General features: G+C 44.8%; 10 protein-coding genes across 10 annotated transcripts; 6 read left to right on the forward strand and 4 right to left on the reverse strand.

Moving 5' to 3' along the window:
- Positions 1-874: 874 nt before the first annotated feature.
- On the forward strand, positions 875-1,129 carry KUCA_T00004356001 (uncharacterized protein; the record flags this gene model as incomplete). The annotated part of the gene is made up of 1 exon (XM_022601082.1): positions 875-1,129. One exon carries the CDS (start codon positions 875-877, stop codon positions 1,127-1,129), a length of 255 nt encoding a protein of 84 aa, XP_022460364.1.
- A 666-nt stretch (positions 1,130-1,795) lies between these two features.
- On the forward strand, positions 1,796-2,529 carry KUCA_T00004357001 (uncharacterized protein; the record flags this gene model as incomplete). The annotated part of the gene is made up of 4 exons (XM_022601083.1): positions 1,796-1,858; positions 2,004-2,018; positions 2,084-2,156; positions 2,285-2,529. 4 exons carry the CDS (start codon positions 1,796-1,798, stop codon positions 2,527-2,529), a joined length of 396 nt encoding a protein of 131 aa, XP_022460365.1.
- Positions 2,530-2,920: 391 nt separating this feature from the next.
- KUCA_T00004358001 (uncharacterized protein) lies at positions 2,921-4,030 on the reverse strand (the record flags this gene model as incomplete). The annotated part of the gene is made up of 1 exon (XM_022601084.1): positions 2,921-4,030. One exon carries the CDS (start codon positions 4,028-4,030, stop codon positions 2,921-2,923), a length of 1,110 nt encoding a protein of 369 aa, XP_022460366.1.
- Positions 4,031-4,259: 229 nt separating this feature from the next.
- Positions 4,260-6,037, forward strand: KUCA_T00004359001 (uncharacterized protein; the record flags this gene model as incomplete). Its single annotated transcript, XM_022601086.1, has 2 exons — positions 4,260-4,351; positions 4,426-6,037. 2 exons carry the CDS (start codon positions 4,260-4,262, stop codon positions 6,035-6,037), a joined length of 1,704 nt encoding a protein of 567 aa, XP_022460367.1.
- A 304-nt stretch (positions 6,038-6,341) lies between these two features.
- On the forward strand, positions 6,342-7,211 carry KUCA_T00004360001 (uncharacterized protein; the record flags this gene model as incomplete). Its single annotated transcript, XM_022601087.1, has 1 exon — positions 6,342-7,211. The coding sequence occupies one exon, from the start codon at positions 6,342-6,344 to the stop codon at positions 7,209-7,211; it is 870 nt and encodes a 289-aa protein (XP_022460368.1).
- A 905-nt stretch (positions 7,212-8,116) lies between these two features.
- On the forward strand, positions 8,117-9,430 carry KUCA_T00004361001 (uncharacterized protein; the record flags this gene model as incomplete). Its single annotated transcript, XM_022601088.1, has 1 exon — positions 8,117-9,430. One exon carries the CDS (start codon positions 8,117-8,119, stop codon positions 9,428-9,430), a length of 1,314 nt encoding a protein of 437 aa, XP_022460369.1.
- Positions 9,431-9,573: 143 nt separating this feature from the next.
- On the reverse strand, positions 9,574-10,467 carry KUCA_T00004362001 (uncharacterized protein; the record flags this gene model as incomplete). The annotated part of the gene is made up of 1 exon (XM_022601089.1): positions 9,574-10,467. The coding sequence occupies one exon, from the start codon at positions 10,465-10,467 to the stop codon at positions 9,574-9,576; it is 894 nt and encodes a 297-aa protein (XP_022460370.1).
- A 271-nt stretch (positions 10,468-10,738) lies between these two features.
- On the forward strand, positions 10,739-11,068 carry KUCA_T00004363001 (uncharacterized protein; the record flags this gene model as incomplete). The annotated part of the gene is made up of 2 exons (XM_022601090.1): positions 10,739-10,763; positions 10,830-11,068. 2 exons carry the CDS (start codon positions 10,739-10,741, stop codon positions 11,066-11,068), a joined length of 264 nt encoding a protein of 87 aa, XP_022460371.1.
- Positions 11,069-11,169: 101 nt separating this feature from the next.
- Positions 11,170-11,775, reverse strand: KUCA_T00004364001 (uncharacterized protein; the record flags this gene model as incomplete). Its single annotated transcript, XM_022601091.1, has 1 exon — positions 11,170-11,775. The coding sequence occupies one exon, from the start codon at positions 11,773-11,775 to the stop codon at positions 11,170-11,172; it is 606 nt and encodes a 201-aa protein (XP_022460372.1).
- Positions 11,776-12,156: 381 nt separating this feature from the next.
- KUCA_T00004365001 (uncharacterized protein) lies at positions 12,157-12,798 on the reverse strand (the record flags this gene model as incomplete). Its single annotated transcript, XM_022601092.1, has 1 exon — positions 12,157-12,798. One exon carries the CDS (start codon positions 12,796-12,798, stop codon positions 12,157-12,159), a length of 642 nt encoding a protein of 213 aa, XP_022460373.1.
- Positions 12,799-13,017: the final 219 nt, after the last annotated feature.

The following is a 13,017-nucleotide window of genomic DNA, read 5'->3' on the forward strand; positions in this document are numbered from 1 at the left end:
TTCCATCCTGTTTGAGGGTTGAATTTGTCTTGTGAACAGCCAATCTCCGAACATCAACGGGGTTGTTAATTCTATATGACTGTAATGTTGTTTCGCTGTTATCGCCATGATGTTCTCCACATAGTTGGGAGGGTTTCGTGCGGCAACGTCAACACCACATAATTCTAGACCGACGCGGTCGCGTTCGGCATCACTGACGTCACTTCATCACAAACGCGTCAACATGGCACAATTGGGCCTATGCGAGACGCAAGATGACACAGTAGATGAAGCCGTAAAACAGTTTAAACTTCTTAGATAGTAAAACTCATGTGCGAATCTAAAGATGGAGACTGTGCATCGTCTTTGCATTGTATGTTCAGTTTCAAACCAGAAGGAACGGACTGAAAGCTTGGTACTGACACACTCGGTGATGAAGTAACCAGACATGAATCAGGGCTTTGTAAATATTTGAAAAGATGAATGCAAATACGTTTACAAGTACAGTCTTACAGATTGTGGTTTCCTGATGCACATCCTGCAGAGACGCGTTATACTTAAAAGCGAGTGCATGCTTTCTATCAGCTTATCCTTTTTTTCAAGCTAAAAAGTTCTTGGATTGCTCTGTCAAGAATACCTTGAAATCAGTGTTACGTCAACCAACTCAACAAAATTTAGGCTTTCCATTCAGCTTCATGTCCTGCTTATCTATTCTACAGTTTCGCTCGGCAACTCAACGGGCCGAAGCCAGCATGAAATTCGCCCGGTGAAAAATGGCAGCACTGAAAAACTTGAAAGCAAGGCTGTTCAAGGCCTCGCCAGAGCATGCAGAAGGCTGAATTCAAATCTACAAAGCTTGCAGTTTGCTCGGTGGACCTACCTCAGCCTACATCAAATGTCAGGATCTCAGATTGACCCTAGCCTCTTTACCAACCTGGATGCCCAGTCGCAGCAGGAAGTGGCCAGATTCCTCGAGGCAGAAACCTCCAAGTCTAAAGTGCAAATGAGTATTCACCAATACACCGACATGTGTTTCAAGAAGTGTGTCAAGAAGATCGATTCGAGTGATCTCAATTCAGGAGAGCAGCAGTGTTTGCAGACGTGTCTGGATAGGTTTCTGGACACGAACATCTCAATTGTGAAGCTGTAAGTGAGCATTGTGCCTGTTCTGTAAAGACCAGAAATTCTTCCCAAACTTTGAACTAACCATTACAGATTGCAACAATTGCAGAAATAAAGTGGATTTGTGGAAACTCACGAAAGAATATTCGTGCCTTGTATATATTTCGTTTTAGGAACATATTTCGATCGTGAGGTCAAAAGGATATTACATCGTACACAAGGCAAACTGGTGCTCAGTAAAAGATCAAAATGCTCAAACTGACAAGCCATATCGATTATGCCAGTCCATGACGGTTACAGCCTGTACCGGTGAATGCTTACTGCGGTTTGCCAAATAATATCTGTCGTACCGCTAGCGATATCGATCGGGCAAGTTTGATTGCTCGCAGAATCTGCTCTCAGCTCAACGAAACATGACCCAGAATGAAAACAATTCTGGTTTCCTCATCAACCACCAATTGTTGCAAATCGAAACATATCCTATAAACCTCTTATAGTCAAAAACATTCCTTGAGTGTATCCAAGATACACGCAAGCTTGTCCAAATCTCTCAAATAAGTCGTGCACCAACCCAGAGAGGGGCCCAATGCGTTTTCCTGAGCGGGGTAGTTTCGGTCAGAAAAATCGTGGACTCTTCAATTGGCTTCTTTCGCCAACTCCCTTTATAGAGCCAAACGTCCACTTGAATCGCACAATGGCATCCAAATTTACGAGATTTTTGAATTCAGAAACAGGTCCTAGGACCGTCCACTTTTGGGTACGTTTTTTCTGGGTTATATATCGGGGTATTCTGGCAGCATGAACACATTGGGGGAACGACCCCCATGGCCACCTCACTCCGATATGTCTTCGACGAAGCCGATTCAATTCCAAATCAGCGCTAACAAATTTGTTAATTTAAGGCTCCAGTTCTCAAGGTGAGTATCAGCAAAGACTATCATATACTGTTTTCGTGGGAAATCTCTCTCTAACTCCTTAACAGTGGTCGCTTGTTTTCGCAGGTGCGAGTGATATGCAAAGACCCGTCGAGGTGGTTTCGGGTACACAGCAAATGGGTGAGTATAGCGATTAAGCCTATGGAGTCGGAACGTGGATCTGATTCTGATCAGCCCTTTTGGGCTGTGTATTTTTGACTGTTTTGACTCTGTTTTTGCGAGGTATAGGCACTAACCAACCCTTTTAGCCCTCTTCGCTACCGGTGTCATCTGGACTAGATGGTCATTCGTTATTAAACCAAAGAACTACCTTCTCGCATCCGTGAACTTCTTCCTGGCTGGGTTTTCAGGATACCAGATTGCCAGAATCTTCAACTGGAGAACAACACAAGGCGATTCAGCCTTGCAAGCCTTGCAATATTTGCTGCATGGCCAGCCAGAGATTGCTCCAAAAGACGTCGAGAAGGTCGAGGCTGCTGCTAGTACTGCTTAGAGATTGCCAGCTATGATTTGCCTACACATCTAGGTTTTTTTTTGCCCCGTTAACACATTCTATAGGCACACAAAGGGCAGATCAGCAAACGGTAGAATCAAGACGTGTTTCTATATGAGCGGGGTGTTGATTGGAGGCTAACTGCAATTCAGTTTTTGAGTTGATAGGACTATTTCCAATGTTCTTCATGAATTGCTATGGACAGGTCATTGTACATCGAAATTTCGTTTTCAGAACTGCGTAGTTCTGGATCTATATTACTTAACATTCCGTAGCCTGATGGCCAAAATAGGTCGTGAAACAATTGGGTGTTTGGAATTCAAGAGGACGCAAAGTACTATCAGCTTTGATAAGCTTTAGTCTGGTTCAATGAGCCTTAACCAGCCCCTCCTTACTCTTCCAATACCTCCTCTTCGTAGTCTGAAATTTCACCTTCTGCCTCTTCTTGAACATCGTCAACTGCCATATGATCGTCCTTTGTGTCTGGCTCCTCCGTACTATCGCGTATATCAGGTGTTATTTCGCGTGTACTCTCACGATCGTCAGTCGGAGGTCTCACCTCTACATCCTGATTGACCTCCTGATCAACCTCTTGGTCTCTTTCCGGACTAACATTTTGTTCAGAATCTTTCTCTTCTTCTTGATCGGCCGCCTTCTCAGGCTCTAGTTCATCATCCTCGTCTTCCTCATCGTCATCCTCAAATTCGTCTTGGTTTCCAGATCCAACCAGTACCTTCTCGTCATTGACATAATCCTCGGCCTTGATTTGGTCTATTTCATCAACAATCACCTTCAAATCATTCTCAAGGAAATTTGCAAGCTTGTTCACCTTTTGCAACCATTTGCTGTTCAAAGAGGTCATGGTGGCACGATCACGACTATAGACCTTGTCGTTCATAAATGCCAATTTGAACCGTTTCAACTGCTCTTTCGAGATAACTTGTTTTAGCCTATCAACAATCTCGCGCTCTTCATTTTGGGTTGCTTCGTCGATCTCTATATCACCTTCTATCAAGTCCTCAACATCCCTCTGGACTTTGGCTAGGGTATCTTCCTTGGATAAATCCAACGATTTCACCCATGACTCGTCGTCTGCGTCGTCCAACTCCAACGAATCCAAAACTTCAAAGTTAAACAGCGCACTATCATGTTCTTGCAAAACCCGGTTATTTTCCATCACCAGTCGGTCAATCTTCTGTAGTCTGGGATCCTGTATCGGGTTGAACCGTGCCCTCTTCACCTTCAAACCATCATAAACCGTCTGTATTTCACCCTTGAGCAAGTCCCGCTGCTTCACAATGCCAACATTCTCGCGAACAAGCTGTTTTTGCAAACGCGGAAACTCTTTTAGTTCGGATTCCGCAATCTGGTCAACAGTGCCAGCTACCAGATGGCCGTGGAAAGCAGTGGTGCTGGCCAACAGCGCCTGCGCAGTGACTAGCGATTCCTTCAACGTAACACGATACGCCTCATAGTCTGTGAGTGTGTCACTGGAAACCATTATGGTAATCACTTGAGAATCAACGTGTACGACACTAGCTTGTGTTGTCCTTCTCTGCTCCGGAAATATCACCTTTTCACCGCCATAAGTCTCCAGCCTCACCAATGAGATCGAGTTGGCACACGACCAACCGCCAAAGTCCAGACATGCCTCTTTGTTAGGAAAAGCCAACAAAGTATACTACGGTCATTCACCTTCCCTCCATATATTCTTATATTATTTCCACGGAATGGACTTTGAACAGCGAAATGAGCTTACAGAGACTCTTCGTTTGTCGGTAGACTGTTTGCGCGATCTCAACCTCTACAACGCGACGAAGTGGTAAGTTGCACTTTCACAACGCGTACATCAACAGGAATACTAACAAAAGGGGTGGTTTCACCCCGATTTTACAGGTGCAGCGAAGCTTTAACCGGATTAAGACCACTGACCAATCAAGAGGCTCATTCGGTCTATCTGAGATCGAAGAACCCACAGCGGGGCAATCTGCCAGAGGTTTTACCGGAGCTGTCACAACAAGAAGAAATGCTTTTGTTTCTAGAACGCGACAAGATCACGCTGGCACAGTCATATTTCAACACCAAAGAATTTGCACGGTCTGCGCACGTTTTGAAGGATTGTAAGAGCGCGAAAGGTCTCTTTGTGAGACTATACTCAACATTCTTGAACGGTGAGAAGATCAAAGGTGACCAGGGCGAGGGCATATTGACTGGAAAAGATGGCGTAGCGCCGAATCCAAAGGTGTCAGAGATTTCTGGCGAATTGGAAGCATATTGCAGTGCTGACAGATTGACAGACCCGTTCCTGCTGTACCTGTATGGGGTAATTCAAATGAAACAAGGAGACATTTCCCAGGCGCGAGAGTCGCTATACAGGTCATTGGTGCACTTTCCATACAATTGGAGCTGTTGGGAGCAACTTGGATCAACTTTCAAGACGTTTGACGAGGCTTTGACGATGATAGAGAGGTTTGAGAAGAATCACAGGTTTTCTTCGAGCAGAAACTACGGAACCATGTTGCTGTTCTTCAAGGTGTTTATCAACCAGTCGTTTTTTCAGCAGTCAGAAGACGTTTATCAGGATATTGAGTTTTTGCTGGAGATATTTCCAAATTTTAGCTTCTTGAAAATCCAGAAGGCCCTGATATCTTACAACTCTATGGATTACCCTACAGCTGAACACGCCTTCGACGATGTGTTGGTGAATGATCCATTCCGGCTCGACGATCTGGATGCATTCTCCAACATATTGTATGTTATGGAGAAGAAATCGAAGCTTGCGTTTCTGGCGCAGTTTGCCTCGGCAATTGACAAGTTTCGCCCAGAAACGTGTTGCATTGTGGCCAACTACTATTCTCTCAAGTTTCAGCACGAAAAGGCTATCATGTATTACAAAAGAGCTCTATCACTCAACAAGAACTGTCTGTCCGCATGGACTCTCATGGGCCACGAGTTCGTGGAGCTCAAAAACTCTCATGCCGCTATAGAATCATACAGAAGAGCTGTTGATACCAACAACAAAGACTTCAGGGCCTGGTATGGTCTCGGTCAGGCCTACGAGGTTCTGGATATGCACCTGTACTCGCTTTACTACTATCAAAGAGCATGTGCCTTGAAACCGCAAGACCAAAGGATGTGGCAGGCTCTCGCAAATTGTTACGAGAGACTGGGAGGTGCTGAGGAATCCATCAAGGCATATAAGAAAGCACTGGCCATTTCAGAAGCAGATTCAAACATACTGTACAAGATTGCGATGCTGTACGAGTCGCTTAACGATGTGAAGAACTCTGTTGTCTATATGAAGTTGACGCTTGCTGAAGAGGTGAATGAAGGTGTTTCTGACGAGACTGCAAAAGCAAGACTGTGGCTAGCCAAGTTTGAGGCGGCCAACAATAACTGGCCTATGGTGTATAGGTACGCCAGTGAGATGAACGAAGGGTCTGCTCATGATATAGAGGAAGCAAGAACCTTGGCGAGGGAGGCTCGGGTGAAAATGAAGTCCTCATGAAATCACCTTGGCAAATCACCAGAGCTCGTCAAAGTGCCGGTCTTTCCTCCGTTTCCTCCATTTCCAGGACGCGCTAATATAAATTACTCATCTGTAATCGCATTGAGGATTTCAATCCCATTCATTGCTGGAAACAGTGCTATTGGAGATCCCATTCTAGGCCCTTTAAATGACCAATAGACTGAAGGGCGTGTGTAAGCAACGATGCGGCTCGGGACTCATGCGAGGGAACTTAGACAAGTAAACGTTTTCAACACGCTTTGTTTCCAGAAGTAACATCTTCTGATCATACAACTGCAGTACAATGACTTCAGAATTGAAAGAATTATTGCCGGAGCCTGTTGAGATTGACGAATCGGAGATATTACCGCCACCAAAAAAATGGTCCATTGCGACGTGGGTCATTCCCCACCTCGTTAGTATCCAGAAGTACTCGGTGATACCGTTCACCGTCTTCTCTGCTCTACATCTTTCTAGTACGATATTTGTACCCGCTGTTGCGGGTCCTGGTGCTGGTGAGGATGTATTTACGATGGCCAGAACGATATACCAAGCTCCGGGCATCGAAGAGACCATGGTGCTTGGAGCCGCGGGTACCCATGTGCTGAGTGGGGTGCTGCTGAGGATTTGTCGTAAGATCAAACACGACTCCGAGTACGGCAAACAGAAGAGACGTTCGAAGGCTTATATGACCGAAGCAGAGAAGGCCAAAGATGCGGATTTCGGACTTGGTGGGTTCTTCTCGCTGTTCGGCTTTGGATCGAAGCAATCTGTCGTTTCTAAGAAGTTTGGCATATCACCATCCGTTTTCAGTGGATATCTACTAACAGTTTTATTAACCTGTCATGTGGCAAGTTTGAGACTGGCGCCATTGCTGGTGGATGGTGATTCTTCATATGTGAGCCTCGCCTATATATCTCACATCTTCAACCGATCGCCGATATTCACTAGCGGAGCCCTCGGATTACTCACAGCTGTTGGGACTTACCATATGTCCAGTGGCTGGTTACGAATCCTACATAAGTTTTCTTTGAACTGGAAAAGGGCTGCCTACGGGTCTATTGCTTTAACGTGCGCTCTTCTGAGTGTGGCCCTTTCCAAAGTGGGTAGCCTTGGGCTCCAAACAGGATTTATGGCTGCAAAGTTTGATGCCTATCATGATTATTTCCATTGAAGTGGTGTGTACAGAGAGTTTTCCTAGTACTCAGTGACGGAGAACAGTCAAACGGACAATTGCAGCTTCTCTCGACTTTATCTCATTAAAGGCCATAGAAACATATTCTTCCGCCAGTCCTAATACCCAAACCTGCAAATACTGCTATTGCGGAATGAACAATCATTTATTTTCAATGTCCTCTATTACAGAAGAACTCCAAATTGTAGACCTAAGCCGCACCATCACCACTTTCATGCTTCCTGTGAATCTTTTTTCAGCTTTTATTTTTGTTTTCCTTTTTGTATTTCATTCATTTGTTCAATCCTTCTTTTTCTCCAGCTCCTCATCCGATAAATCCTCGTTGAAAGCAACAACGATATAACCAATCAACACTATGTTGGCCACTAAAGCAGCCAGACCTCCAGAGACAATGGAACTGGCATCTGTCGAGGGGTTAGTCAAAGACACACAACACAAAAACCTGAACTGGCAATAATCTCACCAAAACTCCTAACATACTGAACACATTCGATAACGTGAAAAACGTCAACAATGGGGCTATGATCATCATAGCAGTGCAGAAGACAAGCTTCTTGATAACGCTCCTGCAAAAGAGTTAGTCCGGGGATCTTCACCAATTCACACCTCGAAATCCTGACTCACGTTGGGATGTCTGCCATTGTTGTGGCTATGGACGATTGTATGGGTGCAATTGATTGGAATAGCTGTTCAACGAGAAATCCAACTTGGCTCAGATTCATTCAACAGTTCAGTGACTTTTCAAGCCGTGCACCGCCACTCCCGATTTGGTGTGGCACCGCAATCTCATCGTTTGCTCGCATAAAAATGCATGCCTGCCTTTCGAGGACTATCAATAGTTTACTTGAGCTGTTGATCTTCTCGTTCGTAGACCGAGCTTTCAGATGTTGAACCCAAAGACTACAGAAAAGGACTTTTTTGGATTTGTCGGAGCGGTCACGTTGACGCTGGGCTTACCGGCAACTGTCCTGTTCCTGAATCTGTGCGCGAATGATGTGTATAAGGCCGAGGGAATCAAGGTTGACGCTGAAAAATTGCAATTGGCGTTCACAGAGAAAATCCTTAAGAACCCCATGGAATTGCTATTCAATGTTAGTGCCTGGAAATGGTATTTGACTTGGTTTTTTGGGCTTGTAGCTCTGGGACAGATCTTGCCTGGAAAGACTCTCCAGGGAGTGGAGCTTAGAGACGGAACCAAGCTCACGTACAAAATTAACGGTCTGGCTGTGGTGGGATTTGTGTTTGTGTATCTGCCATCGAGCTATCTGAGTCACGGAGGAAGTGTGCCGGAATTGGTTTATGTATACGACAATTTCTGGCCGTTGATGGTGACCTCCTTCGAATTCTCACTGTTGCTATCATGTTTCGTTTACGCTGGTTCGTTCGTTCCATTGAGAAAACCCAACGGAAAGGGCACCAGAGAAAGAATTCTGGCCACAGGTGGTAACTCTGGAAATGTACTCTTTGATTGGTTCATTGGACGCGAATTGAATCCTCGCATCGGATCATGGGACATCAAACTGTTCTGTGAACTCAGACCAGGTTTATTGCTGTGGGGACTTCTCGACTTGTCATGTCTTTATCATCAGTACAAGACTACTGGAACAATCTACGATTCCATGGCTGTGGTGGTTGCTTTGCAATGGTTCTACATTCTCGATGCTGTACCTAACGAGGAGGGACTTCTTACCATGATGGACATCACCACTGACGGTTTTGGCTTCATGCTTGCCTTTGGCGATCTTACGTGGGTTCCATTCACTTACTCGCTTCAAGCTCGTTATCTAGCCCTGACACCTTTGCAATTGGGCTATAAGTTCATCTTGGTGATCGTCTCGATAATGGCCCTCGGCTACTACATTTTCTCCTCGGCCAACTCTCAAAAGTCCAAGTTCAGGGCTGGTAAACTACCCCAGATGAAGTCGATAAGTACCACCAGAGGTACCAAACTACTTTGCGAAGGCTGGTGGGGGTTATCGCAGCACATCAACTACTTTGGTGATATTCTCATTGCGTTGAGCTGGTGCCTGCCCACCAGAACTGAGACTTTGCTCACCTACTTCTATATCATATATTTCTCGTCCTTATTGATCCACAGACAGACGAGAGATGAGGCCAAGTGCAGGGCCAAATATGGTAAGGCCTGGGAGGAATATGAGAGACAGGTGCCGTATAAGATCATCCCATATGTGTATTGAGAAAGGGTCATGGACTTACAAAATCATTGGCAGCATTTTGTCATTTTGCGCTTGCCCAAACTACGTAGGTTACTAACATGGTCAAAAGTCTGTTAAGCTGTATCTGCCAAGTCTCGTTACCACATGCCACGGCTCTAAATTGTTCACTGCGTCTTCTTGCGGGCGTTGAATGGCTTGTCAAAAGCCCTGTAGCTGACCTGGAGCGAAGACAGCCAGTTTAGAGCTACTCCGAACACAAAAACCAGGAACAACGATACCAATGTGCACATCCAGATGCCTGGTGTGAAGTAGGAATACTTGTCGAAAAGCGAGCCATCAGTGGTGTTGAATGCAGCGGAAACGGATTTTTCGTAAATTGAGATCGGTTTGTCGGAATTTTCAGACTCGATCATGTCCTCGATCTCCTGGAAGGCCTGGTCCAGCTCTTGCTGGATCTTATTGTAGTCCTCTTCGCTGACAGTGTCGTCTCTCTTTTGTATGGCAGGAACAGTTGGTTCTGCAAAAGTTGGCAGTCCTTGCACTATCACCTTATGCTTGGAAGATAGTATAAGTGTGAGTTGCTCGAAGTACTCATTGATCTTGGAAACCTCCTCTGGAAACTTCAAGAAAATGGCTTGAGCTTGGGCTTCCTCCATTCTGCTCAGCCAATTCTCATCCTTGACAACATCAATATTGTCAACAGTGCACGATTCATGTGCTGAGAGAGAAGAATCTTCGTTTCGGGCGTAACGAACATGTGGCGTGTATTTGGCCCCTTCGTTCTGTTTCGATTGGATGAAGTCACTGATGGTGTCTAAGTACCCGTCATTCAACAAATCCTTCGAAAGTCCTGGAATTGTTACAATCACCAACTTGTCATCCGTGGAACAAATATTTGAAGACAAGATGTGGCTCTTGGCCTTGATATCCGCGAATGGTGTCAAATAAGACAGTTCCTCAACCGCAGGCCATCCAAACAGAAATGGTGCAGAATCCCGGAAGGCAGCAGCTCCCGATATGAGCGATCCAGCAGCAAGGAGGACACCTGTCACTCTCATTATAGAAAATTGAGGAGTCAATTGAAATAATAAATGCGAAAGATGGTGTATACGTTTGGTAGAAGAAGTACAGTTTGAGATACCGATCCTCGCTCTGGCTGCTGCTCTTGGTGACGTGAACCGGGTAACCAATGTGGGCTCGTAACCACACAAAAGAGAAGGGACATTTGAGAACTGATAAGAGTAATATGAGAAGAAAGTCTAAGAAAATTCTGAGCATTTGACATTTCGTACCGAAAGCATTCAAAGAATCATACAAGGTTGTTATCCTATGAGCTCCTCGGTTATTCGCATAGGTAAGTTCTTTTTGATGGTTTTTGGTACCATCTCCTACACTGATTCTGGTACTAACCAGCTTCCAGAGCGACTTCCCAGAAAAATAGCCCAATCAGACGTTGTCGATGTGTTCATACCGTTTGGTGAAATAAAGGCCGTACAAATAAACCAGCAACGTGGTTTGGTTGACGTCAAATACGAACAAGTTGAAGATGCTGTTGAAGCCAGACTGAATATGGATGGATTCCTTTACTTTGGCCAACATCTAAAGGTGAGGGAACTGGATGAGACCGTGTTCGATTCCAAACAGATTCTCTCAGGTTAACGATTAATGATAAACGATATATGTTACAGCCGGCCATTGCGGGGTCAGATTCTGTTTTTTTCTTCTTCTATATTGGTACAGGTGAATGGAATTAACTATGCTCATGCGAACGAAACCTTCTTCTTTTTTGGTTTTTCTTGCTCAATTTCCTCCTTGGATCTACCTTTAGCATTTCTGCGCCTCAGTATTCTCGCAGCACTGGCCTTGTCCTTCAATTCTTGTTTTTTGTCCTCTAATTTGCTGACCTTGGCCTGTTCTTTTCTCTCCAGCTCCTGTCTCTTCACCTCTCGTATTTCCTCGAGTCTCTTGGCTTTCTCCAGTTTGCTTTCGTTAACAGAATCTTGAGCATCGTTGATGGTTCTCACCAGTCTTTGCATTACCAGCGTGTCGTGATCATCCACGAACTTTTTGCCTTTCTTACCACTCTTCTTCACGACACCAGGGCTAATAGCCATGTTCAATTTGGGCAAATCAAGTTCTTTCTCGGTATATTCACGTTTCTTCTTCTTGCCGTAGAGCTCCACTCTTTTAAGCTCCTTTTTCAGGGCTCCTTTTTTGGGCTTATGAATCCTTGATTTGGGGGTAAGGTTTGGTTGGTTAGCCAGCTGGTTCCTGGCGCGCGAATCCGACGTCACCTCGCTGGTAACCTCACGGGTGCCATTTTGGGTCTTGGACCTTTTGGCTGTCTTAGACTGTCTTGGTGCCATTTCAGTGGTTGATGTGAGATGTCGTAGGAAACAAAAGAATCTCTTTTAAATCTTCTTACCTGGACTGAAAAAATCACTCCCAAATTTTTTTTGGAGATGAGGCCCCGGAATACCCTCGGTTTGATTCGGATAAATCTCGGTTTGAAATTGTGATTGAAGTCAAGTCGAAGAAAATCGCCGTTAAAACCTCAATTCTTTTACTTGATTTTCCATTTTCATTTATGCTGCTATGCTTAGTGTAGTTATTGAGTCCCAATATGTGCGCAGGAAGGTCTTGGCCGCGGGATATGGTAGATATAGCCAGATCCAGGACAAGAATTTGAATCAGTGAGCTTCCAGTTTCAAAGGGAAGACTACCTAGATGTTCAATCGAACCAAATCTTACTCTCCTTTCTCATACTTCTTAACCAACTTGTCAAATCTTTTCCAGGATGGAAATCCCTCAATAAGACAATCCAGCATCCATTCAATCTTGAAGTCTAAAGGAACTCTGTGCTTATTCAGTCTTGGTCTCATACACAGAAAACATTCGCCAATGTGTAGAAATGCAATCAAGTAGAAACTGAATGGAGTCAAAAACCTCACAAAGTCGGTGACTGGCTGAGGAAGAACCTTTGGATAAACCACCCCATAGAGATAATCCGGTTTGAAGAAACCCCAGATCAAAAGCACGGTGAGTACCAAAACCGGATAATTCTGCTTGGGTGGATACACCATCTCGTTGATAGATATGTGTGAATATCCCCTTTTAGCTGCTGCTTCTTTGGCCATGGCCACCAGTCGTTCCCTTGCCTCTCTCAAAGATTTCATTGGAGGATCAAATGGAATGGGCTTCAACACCTCGGTCTCTATGAGCTCGTGGTTGAACCCAATTGTCATATGATCCAACTCTATGTCTCTCATTCTGACATTTGCCACCTTATTGTCCACAGTTACACCACCATAGACACTGAGGTAATCCTCCACAGCCACACTGTGGTCTTTATTCATATGAGAGAGTATCCTTGCGGTAGCGTCTGACATTGTGGAGACGTCTGAAACAGAGAAGAAGATATTTGAGATCAAGTGAATAAGATCGAATTGATTTCGAAATACTGGCCAAAACCCGATTATATAGAACCGAACCGAGAACAATCCTGCTTACAAAAACACGGGGACGAAGTAAATCGAGGTTATCGGCCTGTACCGGGGCTCCTATGCACTCAACGGCTTTGAGCGAAAAACAACAGTTCGGCTTGTTGT

The sequence above is a fragment of the Kuraishia capsulata genome, genomic scaffold (assembly GCF_000576695.1).
Source record: "Kuraishia capsulata CBS 1993 genomic scaffold, Kuraishia_capsulata_scaffold_5, whole genome shotgun sequence".
NCBI lineage: Eukaryota > Fungi > Ascomycota > Pichiomycetes > Pichiales > Pichiaceae > Kuraishia > Kuraishia capsulata.